The sequence below is a fragment of the Chrysoperla carnea genome, chromosome 3 (genome assembly GCF_905475395.1).
Source record: "Chrysoperla carnea chromosome 3, inChrCarn1.1, whole genome shotgun sequence".
NCBI lineage: Eukaryota > Metazoa > Arthropoda > Insecta > Neuroptera > Chrysopidae > Chrysoperla > Chrysoperla carnea.
In genome coordinates, this window is record NC_058339.1 from 5,035,057 (window position 1) to 5,051,519 (window position 16,463).

Genomic DNA, 16,463 nt, shown 5'->3' on the forward strand with positions numbered 1-16,463 from the left:
AAGACAAGATATGCAGCCAACAATATGCTTATTTGTCTGACATGATACTTAGACCACTGAATTTAAAACTGACTAGATCTGAAACCACCCACATAATAATGTTTTAGAATAGAAAATAGAATATTTGTTCTTATACTTCCAATTTGGTTCAAATATTTATATAATTCTGTTTTATTTTACTTAAAAACTTTTGCATCTTCATAAATTTTTATTTTATAGTTGTAGGAGTGTATAACTTCTTATTATAAAGTTAAATATTTATTTAAGTTGAAGAAAAATCTGAAAGAAATTCTAATTTTTATAACTTACTATTTTATTTCTTTGAATATTGATAAAGTTTTTTAGTCACCACTTAAATTAGATCAGTTCGGTCTTCCTTTGGGTTGTCTCCTAAAAAGTATTTTTATTAAAATTTATAATTTACGACTAAAAAAAAGTATATACATATCAAATATGGAGGAAGCGATGGGAAAGTCAGGACGCCACAACCTTACCATGCATTGTCATCCAAACTAGGTGTGCATGCAAAATTTCAGCTCAATCGGAAACCGGGAAGTGAATCAAATTTGACTTGCAAGGATTTGATTACAGACATATGGAGTAAATTATTACTTCCATATTATTGCTGTAGCCTATTTTGGCCGCGGATACCGCATTGCGTAATTCCGCACGGATGGAGCTAGTTGTTTTATATTATGTATGTTTCATTGCTCTTTTCATTCACAGCTCACGACGAGCTATAAAAATAAATATTTGCCGTATATTTAGTCCTTTTCAAAACATACAAACAAATCAAAGGATTAAATACACAATTTATATGCAATACTATTTATTATCTGTGTATGGATCCATAAAACTTTTCGAATTAACACACAACAGATATTATAATAGATATCGAAAATTGGAAAACTCTACATAGAATACATATATAATACCAGGTGCAACAAAAAGTAGGTTGAATAACAAATTACTTTCTAGATTCCTTCTTAAATACACAATTCAACAATTATAACGAAATAATTTTTATTCGGAAATGGTTAAAAGGTACTCTTGATTCAGGTGTCAAGTCGACCCCTGGTACTTTTTCGAAGTGTGCAGTAATTAAAATGGTGGTATACTTAAACTGGTAAATTTGAAAAATATGCAAAATTTCGGAAAAAACTTAAAAGTTACATTTTGACGATTTTTAATTATTGTGAAAACAAAATTTGCAGATGGGGGGCATCATTTTCTGTCATCATATTGCCCCTTGTTCACGGGGTTACTTTAATAATTAATTCAGATCCTAAATGGTAAGAGATATAATATTACTTTCAATTAGAAAGTTGATCATCATAGATCACTTGTAAACTTAACGCCGTTTTTACATTTCACAAACATTTATTAGTGCCAGAAAATGTATGTAATTGTTAGAATGCCTGTTTCGGTTTTATACTTGTTACATTCTGTATTGAATATTAGAGATATGTTCAATACAAAATCAAATCAACTTGTGTTCAATATTAAAATTTAATATTCAAATAGGATATTATAAACTTATTGCAGGATACATAAAGAAAATTTAATTAAAAGTCCTTTAACTCGCCCATCATTCGTTGCATAATATCTTTGTATCTAAATAATGTATATAAGCATGTTAGTCTAGCCTGCGTCTACATTTTTCGGGCCAAAACCAAAATACAGGAAATCAAAACACTTCAAAACTGGTTTATTTAGTGTTTTTCTGCATTTGAATTATCTTTTCTATGGTTACTTGATGATCTTGTTACCTAAACACCTAGCTATTTGAAGTCTGAACACCGAGCGCCTCAAGCTTTTACGAATAGTCAGGTATGAGTGACTCGTAGATAAAATAATTTTCTTTTTTTTAATACAATAAAAGCTTGTATTAAGTATTGAAAAGTATTTTTTTATTAAAATTTTTAAAGAAAATAATGAAAATAAAATATAAATTGATTGAAGTTTTCCAATCAATCTCAGATAAATTAATTTTAAATAAATGTACACCTTTTTAAATAAGGGTACAAAAATTAATCAAATCACTTAGAAAAGGATTAAGAATTGTTATTAGTAAAAGTAATTGGATTTACTATAACTTATGTGCTACCTAATAGTAACGATGTTCGTAACATTTTCTAGAAAACGAATCGAACAAAGATAGATGATATTTGATTTTATACATCGGATATAGTCAATATGTTTACAGGATGCTACAGTAATATAATAACGGAAATTTTTTTTATATTTTTTAAAATTATGTTTAATTGAAAAAGAAATAAGAGTTAAATAAATTAATAAAAAACACGCTTTTGTAACTAGCTGAACTAAAAAGCAGGAAATCATTTCTATAACCTTAATTTACAGGTATAATTTTCTGTTATCAATAACAGAACACCCTGTATATATGTATGTATACCGGAAACGTTTGATGCGTATTTAACATACTGCGGTTGTTTAGTTTACGATGAATATATAATACTAAAACCGTATCACATGGTTTGACTTGTAAACATAGTGTTGTCAACAATAAATAATGTGTCAATGTTATATGTGTGGGATATTGACACCGTGCGTAGTCATAGTAGAGAGAATCAGTTCGACAGCAACGCTTCCAGTGGATAATTTTGGCGATAGAGAAGGCTGTTATGAGTAATTTTCAACATGTAAATAATATAATAAATTTTTTTAAATTATTGAAAATTCCAGCTTTATAACTATTTTCGTTTTTGAGTTATCGTATTTACGGACGAAGACACGGGCAGACGGACGAACAACTGTATCATTAATATTTCTAAGTGTTACAAACTTGGGACTAAAATTAGTATACTTTGAAATTAAATTTCATATATACAGGGTATAATATCAATTAATTAAAAATTGGGAAAATAAGATAATAATATTTGTTAAGTATAAATTAATATAATTACTTATTTAAACTTGTTAAAACAAATTAATAAACACTTCATAGACATATATGCCCATCTATACAATTATATTAAGAAAGTAGTACATTGTAACCATGTAAACGCGTGAAATAAAACTCATGCACTGTGCGAATAGGTACAAAGATGATTGTTATATGGATTACATGAATTTGTTAAATTTTAATTGAACACTGTGTATATCATTATATTGGCCTGGTATAACTATAACTCTCTTCAATACCTCCACCATCATCATCGCATAAATATAGATTTGTAATTCTAATCGATTTTATTAGTAAAACATTAATTACTCTATATGGGAAATTATTCTCGAATATCTTTCCAACTAATATGTTCGAGTAAAATCAACTAGAAATAATTGTTTTTTTTTTTCATTTATAATATTTTTGTTGATTTATTATTTATTTATTTTCATATTTCTTCTGGGTTTAACGAAGTTTGATTTCGGAGAGTTTTAATTATGATTTTCGTTTATTCAAAATACATCAAGAGTCAAAAATCCTCAATATTCGTAATATCAGGGCCGTTACGAGGGTACACAGCACTTATAGCAATCTCTGTTCTATTCGCTATAATTTACATATTTTATACCATGTATATGTCGCAGCCAACTTAATTAGCCTTTTAGTTTACTTAATGGTGCCGTTCAACTTGCGGCCTGAATATATTCAGCAATTCAATCAAACAGCTAGGCAAATGACTTGAAAAGAAAGTAAATTTTTGTATCACTTATATATTATTTCTTTTGCTTATTTTTAGCCACGGGTACCGCAATGCGGAATTTCGCACGGGTCGAGATTGAATCCTTTGCTAATCAAGTCAGCCTCCAGCCTCACTTCAGCTCTTGGCTTCAGAATTCGCGTCTTTAATTCATGTATACATGTACTAACTCCTTTCTTCTAATTAAATTTATGATACTCATTTATAGGTTTTAATTATACCTGTGCTTCTCATTACGTGAGTTATTAGGTCACTTTATTCGACATCGTAGAATGTATATTTTATACCTGTGGGCATCTATGGTATAATAAATATTTTTATTGTGTGTTGTACTAATAATTTAAAGTATAGTGTTATTATTATTATTATTATTACTAGCTGTACTCTGCCACGGCTAGTGGGAGAAGTATCTAGTAAATTTTATGAACTTGGATAAACCCATGATAAAAGAGTTAAAAACTTTTAAACAGCTGAATTAATTTTCACCTAACTTACAGTTTTTTAATGTACACATCATACTCTTTTATTTATTACCAGACTTGGATATATTTAAATATATTCGAACATTCAAACAATACACAAACGAACATAGCATTTTTATATAGATTATAGATATTATTATTTATAATGTACACATGTTACGTGGTTAAAAACTTTTGTTATATAATGTTTACGACACAATATATTCATTAAAGTTTACTATATGCGTCGTATAACAACAAAATTATCGCGATCATCGGGCCCAAAAACCTCTGAGTGAACTTTTTTTGTCCAATTTGTTGAATATTTACAGAATGTTGCTGTTTTGCGGGAGATGAATAACCCAAAGAGGGGGAGGATATCCAAATTCTAACTTCGGGATTGTGTTCAGTGACCCCAAAAACCCCAGGAGGAGGGGTTTTAAAATTTTCAAAAATCACCTCAGAAATGGATTCTAATATTTGGCCCATAGCAATGGCCAAACTTTCTAACGGCACACTGTTAGATGTAGATTTTGATATATGGACCTTCCCGTGCATTTTTTTAAAAAAATTGGCCCTATAGGTCGAGGTACAAAAAAATTTTACACTTTTTTCGACAAAACTGATCCGTCTAAGACGTCCTGACAAAAAAATAATTAATTATCCTGTTTTATCTTGTAATCTAGATATTAAAATTAAAAATAAAATGTGGTACATAAACTTAGAAATTCGGAAGTGAAAAAAAAAATACAGCACAGTTGAATAGCAGCTTATTATAAAAAGAATACTTACTTTGTTTGTATTTATGATCTAATTAGTTATAATTTTATTATTTCTTTTATTTACAGTTGTATTCTACGGCTACGGTACCAACATCACATCTACCTGGGGGTTGGAGACAATAAATAAATGGTGGTTACAGTACGGATATTATTAATGATAAAAAGTGGTAGAAATAACACTTGTAATCATTAAATATTATAGTATTATGTAATGCTGGCATATACATTTAAACGTCTTATTATAAATGGCTACCACAGGTGCAACAGAAATGATGCGCGTCGCTTCACAAGCACGACGCCAATGTCCACAAAATCCATTACATTTAGATATTTTGTAAGTATTTCTTTTTTTTATTCTAATTCTATAATACCTACTGAAAATAATAATTAAAGGAAATAATAAATTGGAGATTATTTTAATTTTTTTAGCATTATTTAAACAACTTCTCAGTAAAAAAAGGCCCACGTCGCATTTAAAAACTCTACTAAACTATAATAAATAAAAACATTGACTAAATAGTGGAAAGGCGACTATCTCGGTTTATTGATGCAGATTTTAAAATTAGAATCTTAATGCTTCAAAATGCTTTAAATTTCGATGAGAGAGCATTTTTCACGGATATACAGCTATTATAACAGCTAAACAATACGTCCCCAAAACTTCGAACCACTTTTTTTGTGCTCCAAAAATAATTTTATTTACTGTGAATAAATTCCATGTAGAACAAATTCGAAGGCCCAACACACACAAAGCACAAAGTTTTAATCGTTTCTGCTTAAAAATGTGTCAAAGCTATAAAAGAAAATGAATATAATTATTTTTTTTAAACGAATAAAATTGAATAATCTTTACCATTCAGCACAAAAAAATTATCTTACGTCAGTTAATTTTGGTTACGTCTGCGTCTTATTGTTTAATAAATTTAATTTATTAAAAGTTGTATTGCTCGCTGATAATTTCTAACTAATTCAAAAAAGTAAAAATAATTTAAACTTTCGTGTGTTGTACAATTCAATTTTAAAATAATAAATTCAAATCATCTAAAATCAACTTTTCTCTATAACTTTAAACAAAATCGGCAAAATGTAATAAGGTTACTCTGTGTTGTTAAGGTTATTCACTACAAAAAAATAATCCAGTGAGATTTAGATTCGAGAGTTCTTTTATTTGCATATTCAAGATTTGATCGTGACGAACACACCCGGTAACTGACTGGCGTAGTAAAAAGTAGAAATAAGTCACTCATACACGACTATTTTTAAAAGCTTATGGCGCTCAATTTAAAATACCAAGAATGAGTGGAAGCTTTTACGAATAATCGTGTATGGGTGACTCATATAATTTTTTTTTCTATTTTTAGTACAATTAAAGTTTGTCCCTTCTTTATTTGCAGCGCTTACGATAAAAAATGGTATTTCCAAAAAGCTACAATAAATATAAAATCTAAGACAATATAAATACATTACAGAAATGGAAGATATAGCCGCATCTGTGATAGACAAGTCAATCAAAAAATGCCGAAAGTTTTTCGTTTAAAATTTTATCTTATTTATATCCTATATATGTACTTCGTATTTATTTATTTTTATTTTTTCAACGAAGTTTTTCTTTTTTTAATAAAATATTTAATTTGTCTACAAAAGTTTTTAGTACCCTTAAGGGATCCTCTGCAAATGAAAAACAAAAAAAATTAAATCTACTAAAAGTAAAAATCGAATGTTTTCATTCTGATTTCTTATTAAATAATTTATTCAAAATACGAAAAAAGAAAAATATATTCTCCGATGACATGCGTAGATTGAAATGTATTTAGATCTTTTCATGAAACCCTGTGAAATGTTCTTGCTGTGAAAAAACCAATATCACATTATCATCCGTAAAAAACATACTATCAAAAAGGAGCAGTTTAAAAAAAAAGCACTTTTAGTCATTAATACTTTAAGTTTTACAAAAAGAATCCATGAAACGCTAAAATTTAAACCTCGAATTTCCTGAAAGTCATACAAACCTATAAAATACATTTTGAAATCACGAGAAAACAGTGTTTTCTCGCAAAGTTTCGATCGGATTTGATTTCAACTAGTCTCAATTTTTTTTGTTTTTTTATTAAAATGTGTTCTTTTACCCTTATTTTTTAAGTATTTTAACTACTATTCTCCGAATTATCACGTTGAAAAACCGGACAGTCTAATTTTTTTTTGTTCAGTATGAAAATTGTCAGCCCGTATTATTTATTATTGAATATATGCCAGTTAAGTTAAAAAGTAGTACAACAAAGTAAAAACTAAATACAACAAAATCAATGAATTTGAATTGAACAACCAAATTATAAACCGAAACTTACCATACCATACGATACCAGATCATACTACGAAAAGTAGTTCTTTTAAATTGAAAAACTTTCTAAATTTAAGGAATACTTTTGATTCTTGTTTTTTCTTTCAATTTTCAAAAATAATGTCTTGTTATACCGGGTGTATCAGGATAAATCGTCAATATAACAGGGGTCAATAGAGCATGTCAAAACATGCATTTTGGGATAATATACATGTGTCCGGAAAGATTAATTTTACATGTTTGCATGTTTTCAAACTTTTAAAAGCGCGATTCTTTTAGTTTTTGAACTTTATTTTTATCGGGATTATTCTGAAAGAAAGTGGGCAAACCAATTAGGTTCCATTAGAGCTGGGTCAAATTTTTTTGCGCCATTCAATATGCGTATCTTATAAATAAATTAAAAAAAATAGAATTATTCTTTGAAGGTCATCATTTTAGTCTGTGCTTTTTAATTTTTTCCAATTATAAAAAAAAAATATCTAATTATACCTAATCACGAGAGAAGTTCAAATCCTATAGCGGCTACCACCTAAGTAAGTTTAGCAAAACTATGAGTTACATAAATGTTTCTAATAAAAATACGGACAATTTTATCAAAGTTCCTTCCTTATTTCGAAAGAGAATTGTCTCCGTTGTTTTGGCACACCATATCAGTTTCTTGAATATTGTGCCATTTATTCTGATACACCCAATATATATTTCTATGGACACAAATGTTGAAGTTTTCTGACACGGTACAGTTTTCTCGATATTGATAGATGTGTATAATGATCGAATATATGTGATAAATATTCGTTATGTGTAAAACTTTAATCAAATGATTACCAATACATATGTTTTTGCGTTGTTTGATGTTTGCGTTATATGCGTTGTAAGAAACAGCAGAAAAACTCTGGAACATTATATAACCTCAGGCAAAACATATAAGAACTGTCAATCATCGAGGTTTTCTGTATATTTACAATATACAGTGTGTCGCATTTAAGATGAAGACACCCTCATATTTTCGTTATTTACAGGAATACCGATTTGAAATATTAAACTAACATACCCCTTCTAAGGGGTGGTAAAATATATGTTGAAAATTATTGGACATCGAAAGAGTGATAAGCAAAAAGTGTTTGAGAAGCATATTTCGAAAATTCAATACTTTCCGAGTTATTAGTGATTGAAATTCGTAGTATTTCACGTCAATAATATTAATAATAATTTATCACTGAAACTAAAATTAATGCTTGCTGCTTTCCAATTTTTTTTTTTTTTAAGCTATATGATTATGTATTAGGTAAATTAATATCAAGTTTCGTTCAAATCCATTGAGTAGTTATTGTGTGAAAGCATAAGAAAAGCCTAAATACGCCACTGCTGAATAGTAATCTTGACCTTTTTTCATACTAAATAAAAATTGTTATTTTACAGACAGACAATTCTCTTTTACGTTCTTTGTAATTTCTTACACAAAACTTATTAATATTCTGATCGCAAATTACTAAGGAAAACTCAACAAAAATCATTTTTCGTAACAAGTAAATAAAAACTATCTACATCGTACATATTATTCGTAGAGAATAGTGAGAGAAAACTTGAAGGTGGGTAAAAAGAATGGATCGGTTCCCATCATCAAACTGTTCTTTATCAAACTTCGATGTATTGTGAATATGCAATGCACACAATACCTTGCATTATGCAATACTTTATTTAGACAATACGTCATTTTAATACATTTTTTCCTCAACCTTCCATTGCAATGCTTCGCAATTTACGCAATCTCCCTCCTATGAATAATTTTAATAAATAAGATAATAATTACAATTTATTATAAAACAAATTAAGAAAAAATTTAAATAAAGCTAATAATGAAATGCGAATGTGATTTCGTTTCACAAATAAACAGTAACATTTAAATATGTGTATTCACGCATGTATAAGGATCAAAATATGTGTTGAGTAATGAGCAGAGAAATATGAGAAACACGAATCGAACTTCGAACGTAGGCGGTTCTAAACGTATGCTGTCTGTTATAATACATATACCAATAAAATAAACCATCTCTGTATTGTGTTATTTTTCTTTAGTACAGTCAAAGATGTAACAGATTAAGAAAAACCAAATAAACCACTTAATTTTTTCTAAAACCTGGTGGAATGTGTTTCTTAAATGTCAAATATCGTTTGCAAACCATGAGTTTGTTGCCAAAATTTTTCTGTTTGTTAATCTCATATCCGATATTACTATCTCTATATATTAAAAATGTGAAAGTAAGGATGTTTGTTTGTTTGTTTAACAATAATATAGCTCATACATCAGAATAACACATAAGCTATGATTTATAAGGATATATTTAAAAAAATTAAATTTAATCTATGACATTTCATCACGCCATCTTTAAATTTGGCGCAGAGATAGATTATAGTCTGGAAAACCACTACTTTAACATAGGCTATTTTTTAAGGCTTCATTAATTTACACAGTTACGATAGAAACTCGCAAAATCTCTTTTAATCGCTGGTTACACCACTCTCTTTTAATCGAGGGTAATTCTGCGGGGTGCAGCAAGTATATTATAAATACGAAAGTGTGTGAGGATGTATGGATATTTGTTGTTCTTTCACGCAAAAACTACTGAATGGATTTGGATGAAATTTGGAACACAGATATAGTTTAAAACCTGGAATAACGCATATCGTAATAGTATGATCCCGTAAGACAATTATTGTTGACATTTTCTTTGATTCATTATAATACAGTTTGGTTCTTACAATAATTTCTAAGAAACACATTCCACTAGCTTTAAGAAAAATAAGCGGCTTATTTTATTTCCCTTGATTAACTCTTTTTTGTTACATTTTTATCGTACTATTTTGAGATAGAGTTGTATAAAATACGTTGAAATTGATGAAGATGAATTCAGTTGGAAATATCGCTGTATAATCAATTATTTTATTCTAAAATCCACAAAATTATTTATGTAATATATAGATAGACTCTTTTAGAGACGTAAACATATATTGATTTGAATTTCATTCAAGAAGCAAAATTTGTCTATTGCGAATAAACAACAAATTATGATTATTTTACAGACATGTAGTCAACCCTAGTAGCTCAGTTGGTTAAAGCGTAACCAATACCGTACACGGTATGTCTATCAGAAAATAATTGAGGAGCTGATCATTTAACCCTTATTTGTCGTTGTTAAACTTGCATGAACCTTTTTATAAAAAGTTATGGATAACATGATTTTTCTTTTATTTTCAGATGGCTACCACGGGCAGCAATGAAAACAGTTGAAACTGACACCTCGGATTGTGTACTTGTAGTTGGTGTATCACGACCTAAAATGGCTGCAGCGTTACTCACTGTAATGCTTCTATCGTTATTTGTTACATTTCATGTATTATACGACAGTGCTGTATATAGTTTACAAACTGTAGCTGTTGGTACACAAGAAGCGGAACAACACCAACAGTATACACGATTTATAGCATCTGCATCGATAGCAGATTCACGTCAACGTTCTTCATCATCTTCATCACAAAAACAACAGAGTGATGATAATTTTATCGATAATAACAATGCAATCGTTGCAGCCGATGGAACTGTAATATTGCAAAATAGCAATGTGGTAGTCATAGGTGATGATGAGCGAAATCCATCATCGTCGGCAGACAACCAGGATGATGATCTCGATGATAATAGCATTTCTCCAAATAAAGCACGAGATGGTATCGTTCGTGTACATTTTCCACGAACATCACGTCGTTTACCACAAGCGATTATAATCGGTGTACGCAAGTGTGGTACACGAGCGCTGCTTGAAATGTTATATCTACATCCTATGATACAAAAAGCTGCCGGTGAAGTACATTTTTTTGATCGTGATGATAATTATCGTAAAGGTTTGGAGTGGTATCGTAAAAAAATGCCACATTCATTTCGTGGACAAATCACTATTGAGAAAAGTCCAAGTTATTTTGTTACACCTGAGGTAAGTATACATTTGGTACAAAGTTTTTTTTTATTTTTGTAGTGTGAAGAGTGGTCAATCTCGGAATCTACCGAAATAAGCTGAATATTTGCACAAACCTTTATTTTGGTAGTATAAATGTTGTCTGAAAAGTCACGTATGATCACGGGTGTACGTCTTTGGATATCAATTTCAAAGGTCGCATTCTTTTGGAATACTCTGTATATAAATACAATTTAGTCCAAAGATGCCTAAATTATTCTGTTACTAACTGAAATCGGGATAAATTTTTAACGATTTTGAAATATGTTCGTTAATTTTAGCTTGTTTTATATTCGTTATGGAACCTTTAATGATTGCAAATTCATACACTAATCCAACATTCTTGGAATTCGTTTAAAAAACTTTTTTACAAGTTTATTATTATATAATCAAAATGTAAAATATCATACCATCGTCTTATTTATTTTTTACGTTATATTCTCTCTCACGTAAAACTTTAAACGGAATAATATAAAATTATTATTCGTTCAAATACAAACTCGACACTCAAATATATGCTAACACAAATGTATATAAAAAAAAGTTGTGTTTGAGAGACTTTAAGACTTTATAAATTGTTTATATACCAACCAACAACATTCATACCTATGAAAATAATTTTTATTTTTAGTTATTTTAAATACAAGTTGAATCCCTTAAACTAAGGGATTGTTTGTTATATACATAATATAAAGTAAAGTCCAATAAAACGAACAATTTTAAAGTTTTTATACCATGCATATATGAAATATACATAGTATATTAAGTTTAGTCCCAAGTTTGTAACGCTTAAAAATAAATATGCTAGAAAAAAATTTTGTCATAGGTGTTCATAAAATCACCTAATTAGTCCATTTCCGGTTATCCGTCCGTCCGTCCGTCTGTGGACACGATAACTCAAAAACGAAAAAAGATATCGAGCTGAAATTTTTACAGCGTACTCAGGACGTAAAAAGTGAGGTCAAGTTCGTAAATGAGCATCATAGGTCAATTGGGTCTTGGGTCCGTAGGACCCATCTTGTAAACCGTTAGAGATAGCCCAAAAGTTTAAATGTAAAAAATGTTCCTTATCAAAAATTAAACAACTTTTGTTTGAAACATTTTTTCGTAAAGATCACTGTTTACACGTGAGGGCGCCAATTAGGCGGAAATTTTATAATATGTACTATACTTGATTATCAGTTATGTATGTGTCACATGTTTGTATGTGTAATGTGATAAAGAAATGAACACTGACTATGCATGGTATTTCAACAATTAACTCAGTCAATTGTTTGTTTTCACTTGTTTAAAATTATATTTAGTTAAGTCAGAGATCTCACAGATTATGGAAAAATGCCCCCACGCTCTCTTTACATAACGATAACAACATTGGGAAGACTACAGATCACGAGCAGAACACGTCTTTATCTCTTAGTCCACTAGGATATTGAATAAATACTTCTAGATTCGTTCTAGTTGTAGACTCTTTCGATTTAAACATATAAAAACTATGAACAATTTGTGATCGATGATAAAGAATTGTACAAAATTTTGAAGAAAACTTTTAATGTATCTTTGGTGTTACACTTATTATTTATCAGATGGCTTTTATCTAATAGAGGTACAATAACAAGAACAAAAAACTCTTACTTAATATAATTCTTCTCTGAAAACTTTTATCAAGACTAAAGAAAGTTATGTTTAAATGTTTTTAAAAGGACATTCTACATTGAATTCTATATCAATTGTTTGTCGTCATTGTTACTTGTCCTCTTTTTTACACGGAGAATTTTTTGTACCACTGCAACAAAATTCTGTGAACCTTTTTCAAGCCACCTACAAAATGTTCTTCAGATCGTTCTGATCAAAAGCTCTCACGCCAGAAAATTTTTTAAAGAGTAGTTTTCGAGTCACAGGCAATATGGCTATCCTGTATGTGTAGCTTTGATCGCTAGTAGCTTTTGATCAAAGATATCCGAAGAACATTTTGTGAGGGATTTGAAAAAATTTCACAGAAATTCACTTTCGTATCGAATATTGGGATCCTTTTAACTTTAAATCCAAAGACTACAGCTTCCTATGTTTACCTATCCATAGATAATAAATATTTATACAAAGTCAACTTAAGAGACAAGTCAGTAAATCTCATAGTATTTGACCCTACCATTATGGATGGTAATATAGTTACAACTAATGCCATGGTAAAATTCAGAAAACTAATTCTCCGTGTATTGGAGTAATACCGTGTACAAGTGTTAATGGAAAAATAAAATGTTCCTAAACGAAAATATATACTTTTCTAATAGTAGCAGAAAACTTTAAAAAAAACAGAAATAATTTCATTTATTTTGTTATATTTTGAAGTCAATAATAGCTGCAATGAAATAAACAATAAAATTGAATTCAAAAAATCGTATATCGACGAATTACTTTTCAATTAAATTACAATTTCGATTAGATTTTTTTTGATAAAAACATGTCGTTTGTGGCCCATCAACTGTCGGTAATATTTTCAGTCTAGTAAGTATCACTAACTGAAACTACTGAAGTACCATGGGCATTGATATGATGAACTAACGTGTGGAAGATGAGTTTATAAATTCCAACCCAACAGAAATGCCAATGATTTCAAGGATTTCAATTTTTTCAGAAAATGTACAAACAATTCTTTTTTTTAATCGCCTCAATTCGGTCAATAGAAGCATAGATATTCAATGCAGAATTTCGTGCGAATCTTCCAGAAACGGAAAACTTCGTTTCTCTGTTCTTTTACAACGAGAGAAGCTTATTGTTTCCATAGATGCCTTCGTCTTCTTCTAAAATTTTCCGAATCGATCATAAAAATCCGGTTGATTTACTCAACTACTGATAATATTTTATTTCTCGAATTGATTGAAACAATTGTTTCAGGTACCCGAACGTATCCGTGCAATGAATGCGAGCGTAAAACTACTATTAATTGTACGTGAGCCAGTTACGCGTGCAATATCTGATTACACACAATTACGTAGTCACGCTGCTGCAACTGCATCTCCGCCATCACTTTTACCACCAATACCAGCCCTTGGTAGTACATCCATATCAACAACTGCATCGGGAACCGCATCATCATCCGCTGCCACATCTCTACAACAACAACAACAACAGCAACAACAGAAGAGCTTTGAACAATTAGCTCTGTTACCAGATGGCACGGTCAATGAAGCGTATAAACCGCTGGCCATCTCAATGTATCATACGTTCATGCATCGCTGGTTGGAAGTATTTCCCCGAGAACAAATATTAATTGTAAATGGTGATATGTTAATTGAAGACCCTGTACCACAATTACAGCGTATTGAACATTTTTTAGGTATTGAACCACGTATAGGTAAACATAACTTTTATTTTAATGAGACAAAAGGTTTCTTTTGTTTACGCAACGATACGGCGGATAAATGTTTACGTGAAACAAAAGGACGCCGTCATCCGCGTGTTGATCCATATGTGATATCGAAATTGAGACGATTTTTTAGTGAACATAATCAGAAATTTTATGAGCTTGTTGGTGAAGATTTTGGTTGGCCAGAGGAATAAATTTTTTGTTATTTATTTATATATTTTTATATCCATTTTATATGTTAGAAAAAATTTTGAATAAAAGTTGTAAAACATTTTTAAATAATTGTTGTACAACTTTTATTCCTGTATAAAAAAAAGAAGTCATCATTTATATTAAAAATTTGCTGCTACATGATGCGCCTTAAGAGTCCGACACATGGTAAGAAAAAGTATACTGATTTAGATTCCGTCAGCAACCATTCCTCTTACAAATTGAGACAATGAACGCGTTAATTAAGTGATTCTATACTAGTTACCGAATCAAATTCAATTTTCACTTTTTAAATGGCCAAATTCGAAATAAGCAACCCCAAAACCCCCTAGATTGGTATTTTCATGCTCACTTATTACAAAACTTTTGACTTTTAATAAATTTTAAACAAATCAAATAATTTATTTTACAAGACAATTAAAATGTCAAACAAGGGAATTCAAGGAAGTATAAAAATGAAAAACATTAGTATTAAATTTGATTATAATTAGAAAGCAATAAGAAAATTTTGAATTATTAATTTTTTGGTGCTTCATGTCTCACACTAACATTAATTTTCTTTTTTTAAGTTAAAATCGTTAATGTCAAATAATGAACTTAATTTTAGTCGTTCAGAGAATAAATTATTATTATTTCATTTTATTACGAGCATTCAAAACAATATGGTTCAAATAAATGCGTAATCCAATCTGTCTACTGCCTACTTGTACAAGCGATTAAGTTTCCCGACTGTCAGTTCTGATTTCCATTTCAGAGATTAAAGTGTGTCATAAATTGGCTAGACCAAAAATCAAAATATTTTATTGAATTATGATTTACTTACTGTCCTGACCCTTTAATAGTGGGTCCCTTATTAATTAAAATTTAAAAATTATTTCATTGGGAGTGTATCCATAAACAAAAGGATTTTCACAGATCTTTCGATTTTTCGTAAAATATTGATTCAATGTTGTATCAATCAAGAAGTTAATAACCAAATACAATAATCGAAACGATTTTGTCATGGAAAATTAATGATAGCGTGTGTTTTTCTATCTAAATAAATATAACTGCTTATCGTAAACATTTTTTATATATTTTTATTTATTTAATAATTTTTCAACTAAGAATTTTTAATAATTTCTTTCTTCTGCAATAGAAAATGACCAATGGAATGTGTTGCGTAGGCGGAAAATGATTCATTTCTAACTCTGACTCATATAGATTTTTTTCACGCTACATTATATTTACGAAAAACAAAAGGGAAATTCCTCAAACCAACCAAAATGATATCTGTACCAATAAAAAAATTTTCTTGCATTATGTACATAAAAATACACATATATTGTGTATCATGGTATTCATGTTTTTTCATTTTTCGATATTATATTACGAGAGTTTTACGTAAACATGAGAAAAACTACTAAAAATACTTCTTTTTTTTTTTTAAATACCGGCCAAAACACGCAATCGAAAAATATAAACTTATGACTTATTTGGTTTTAGTATTTCTGATGGTGATAAAACTACAAAATTTTGTTGTTTTTCAAACTTTTCACTTTTTTTGAAGCATTTTTTTAAATGTACAAAAAAAAAGTTGATTTAATTAAAAAAAATGTACAGATATATTTTTATTTTTTATTTTTCAGTATAATTT

At 29.3% G+C, this 16,463-nt stretch overlaps 1 protein-coding gene across 1 annotated transcript; it reads left to right on the forward strand.

The window, feature by feature from the left end:
• Positions 1–5,153: 5,153 nt before the first annotated feature.
• LOC123294993 (heparan sulfate glucosamine 3-O-sulfotransferase 1) lies at positions 5,154–14,811 on the forward strand. The gene is made up of 5 exons (XM_044876182.1): positions 5,154–5,242; positions 10,503–10,759; positions 10,961–11,232; positions 14,146–14,295; positions 14,383–14,811. The coding sequence occupies exons 1-5, from the start codon at positions 5,154–5,156 to the stop codon at positions 14,809–14,811; spliced, it is 1,197 nt and encodes a 398-aa protein (XP_044732117.1).
• The last annotated feature ends 1,652 nt before the right edge of the window (positions 14,812–16,463 follow it).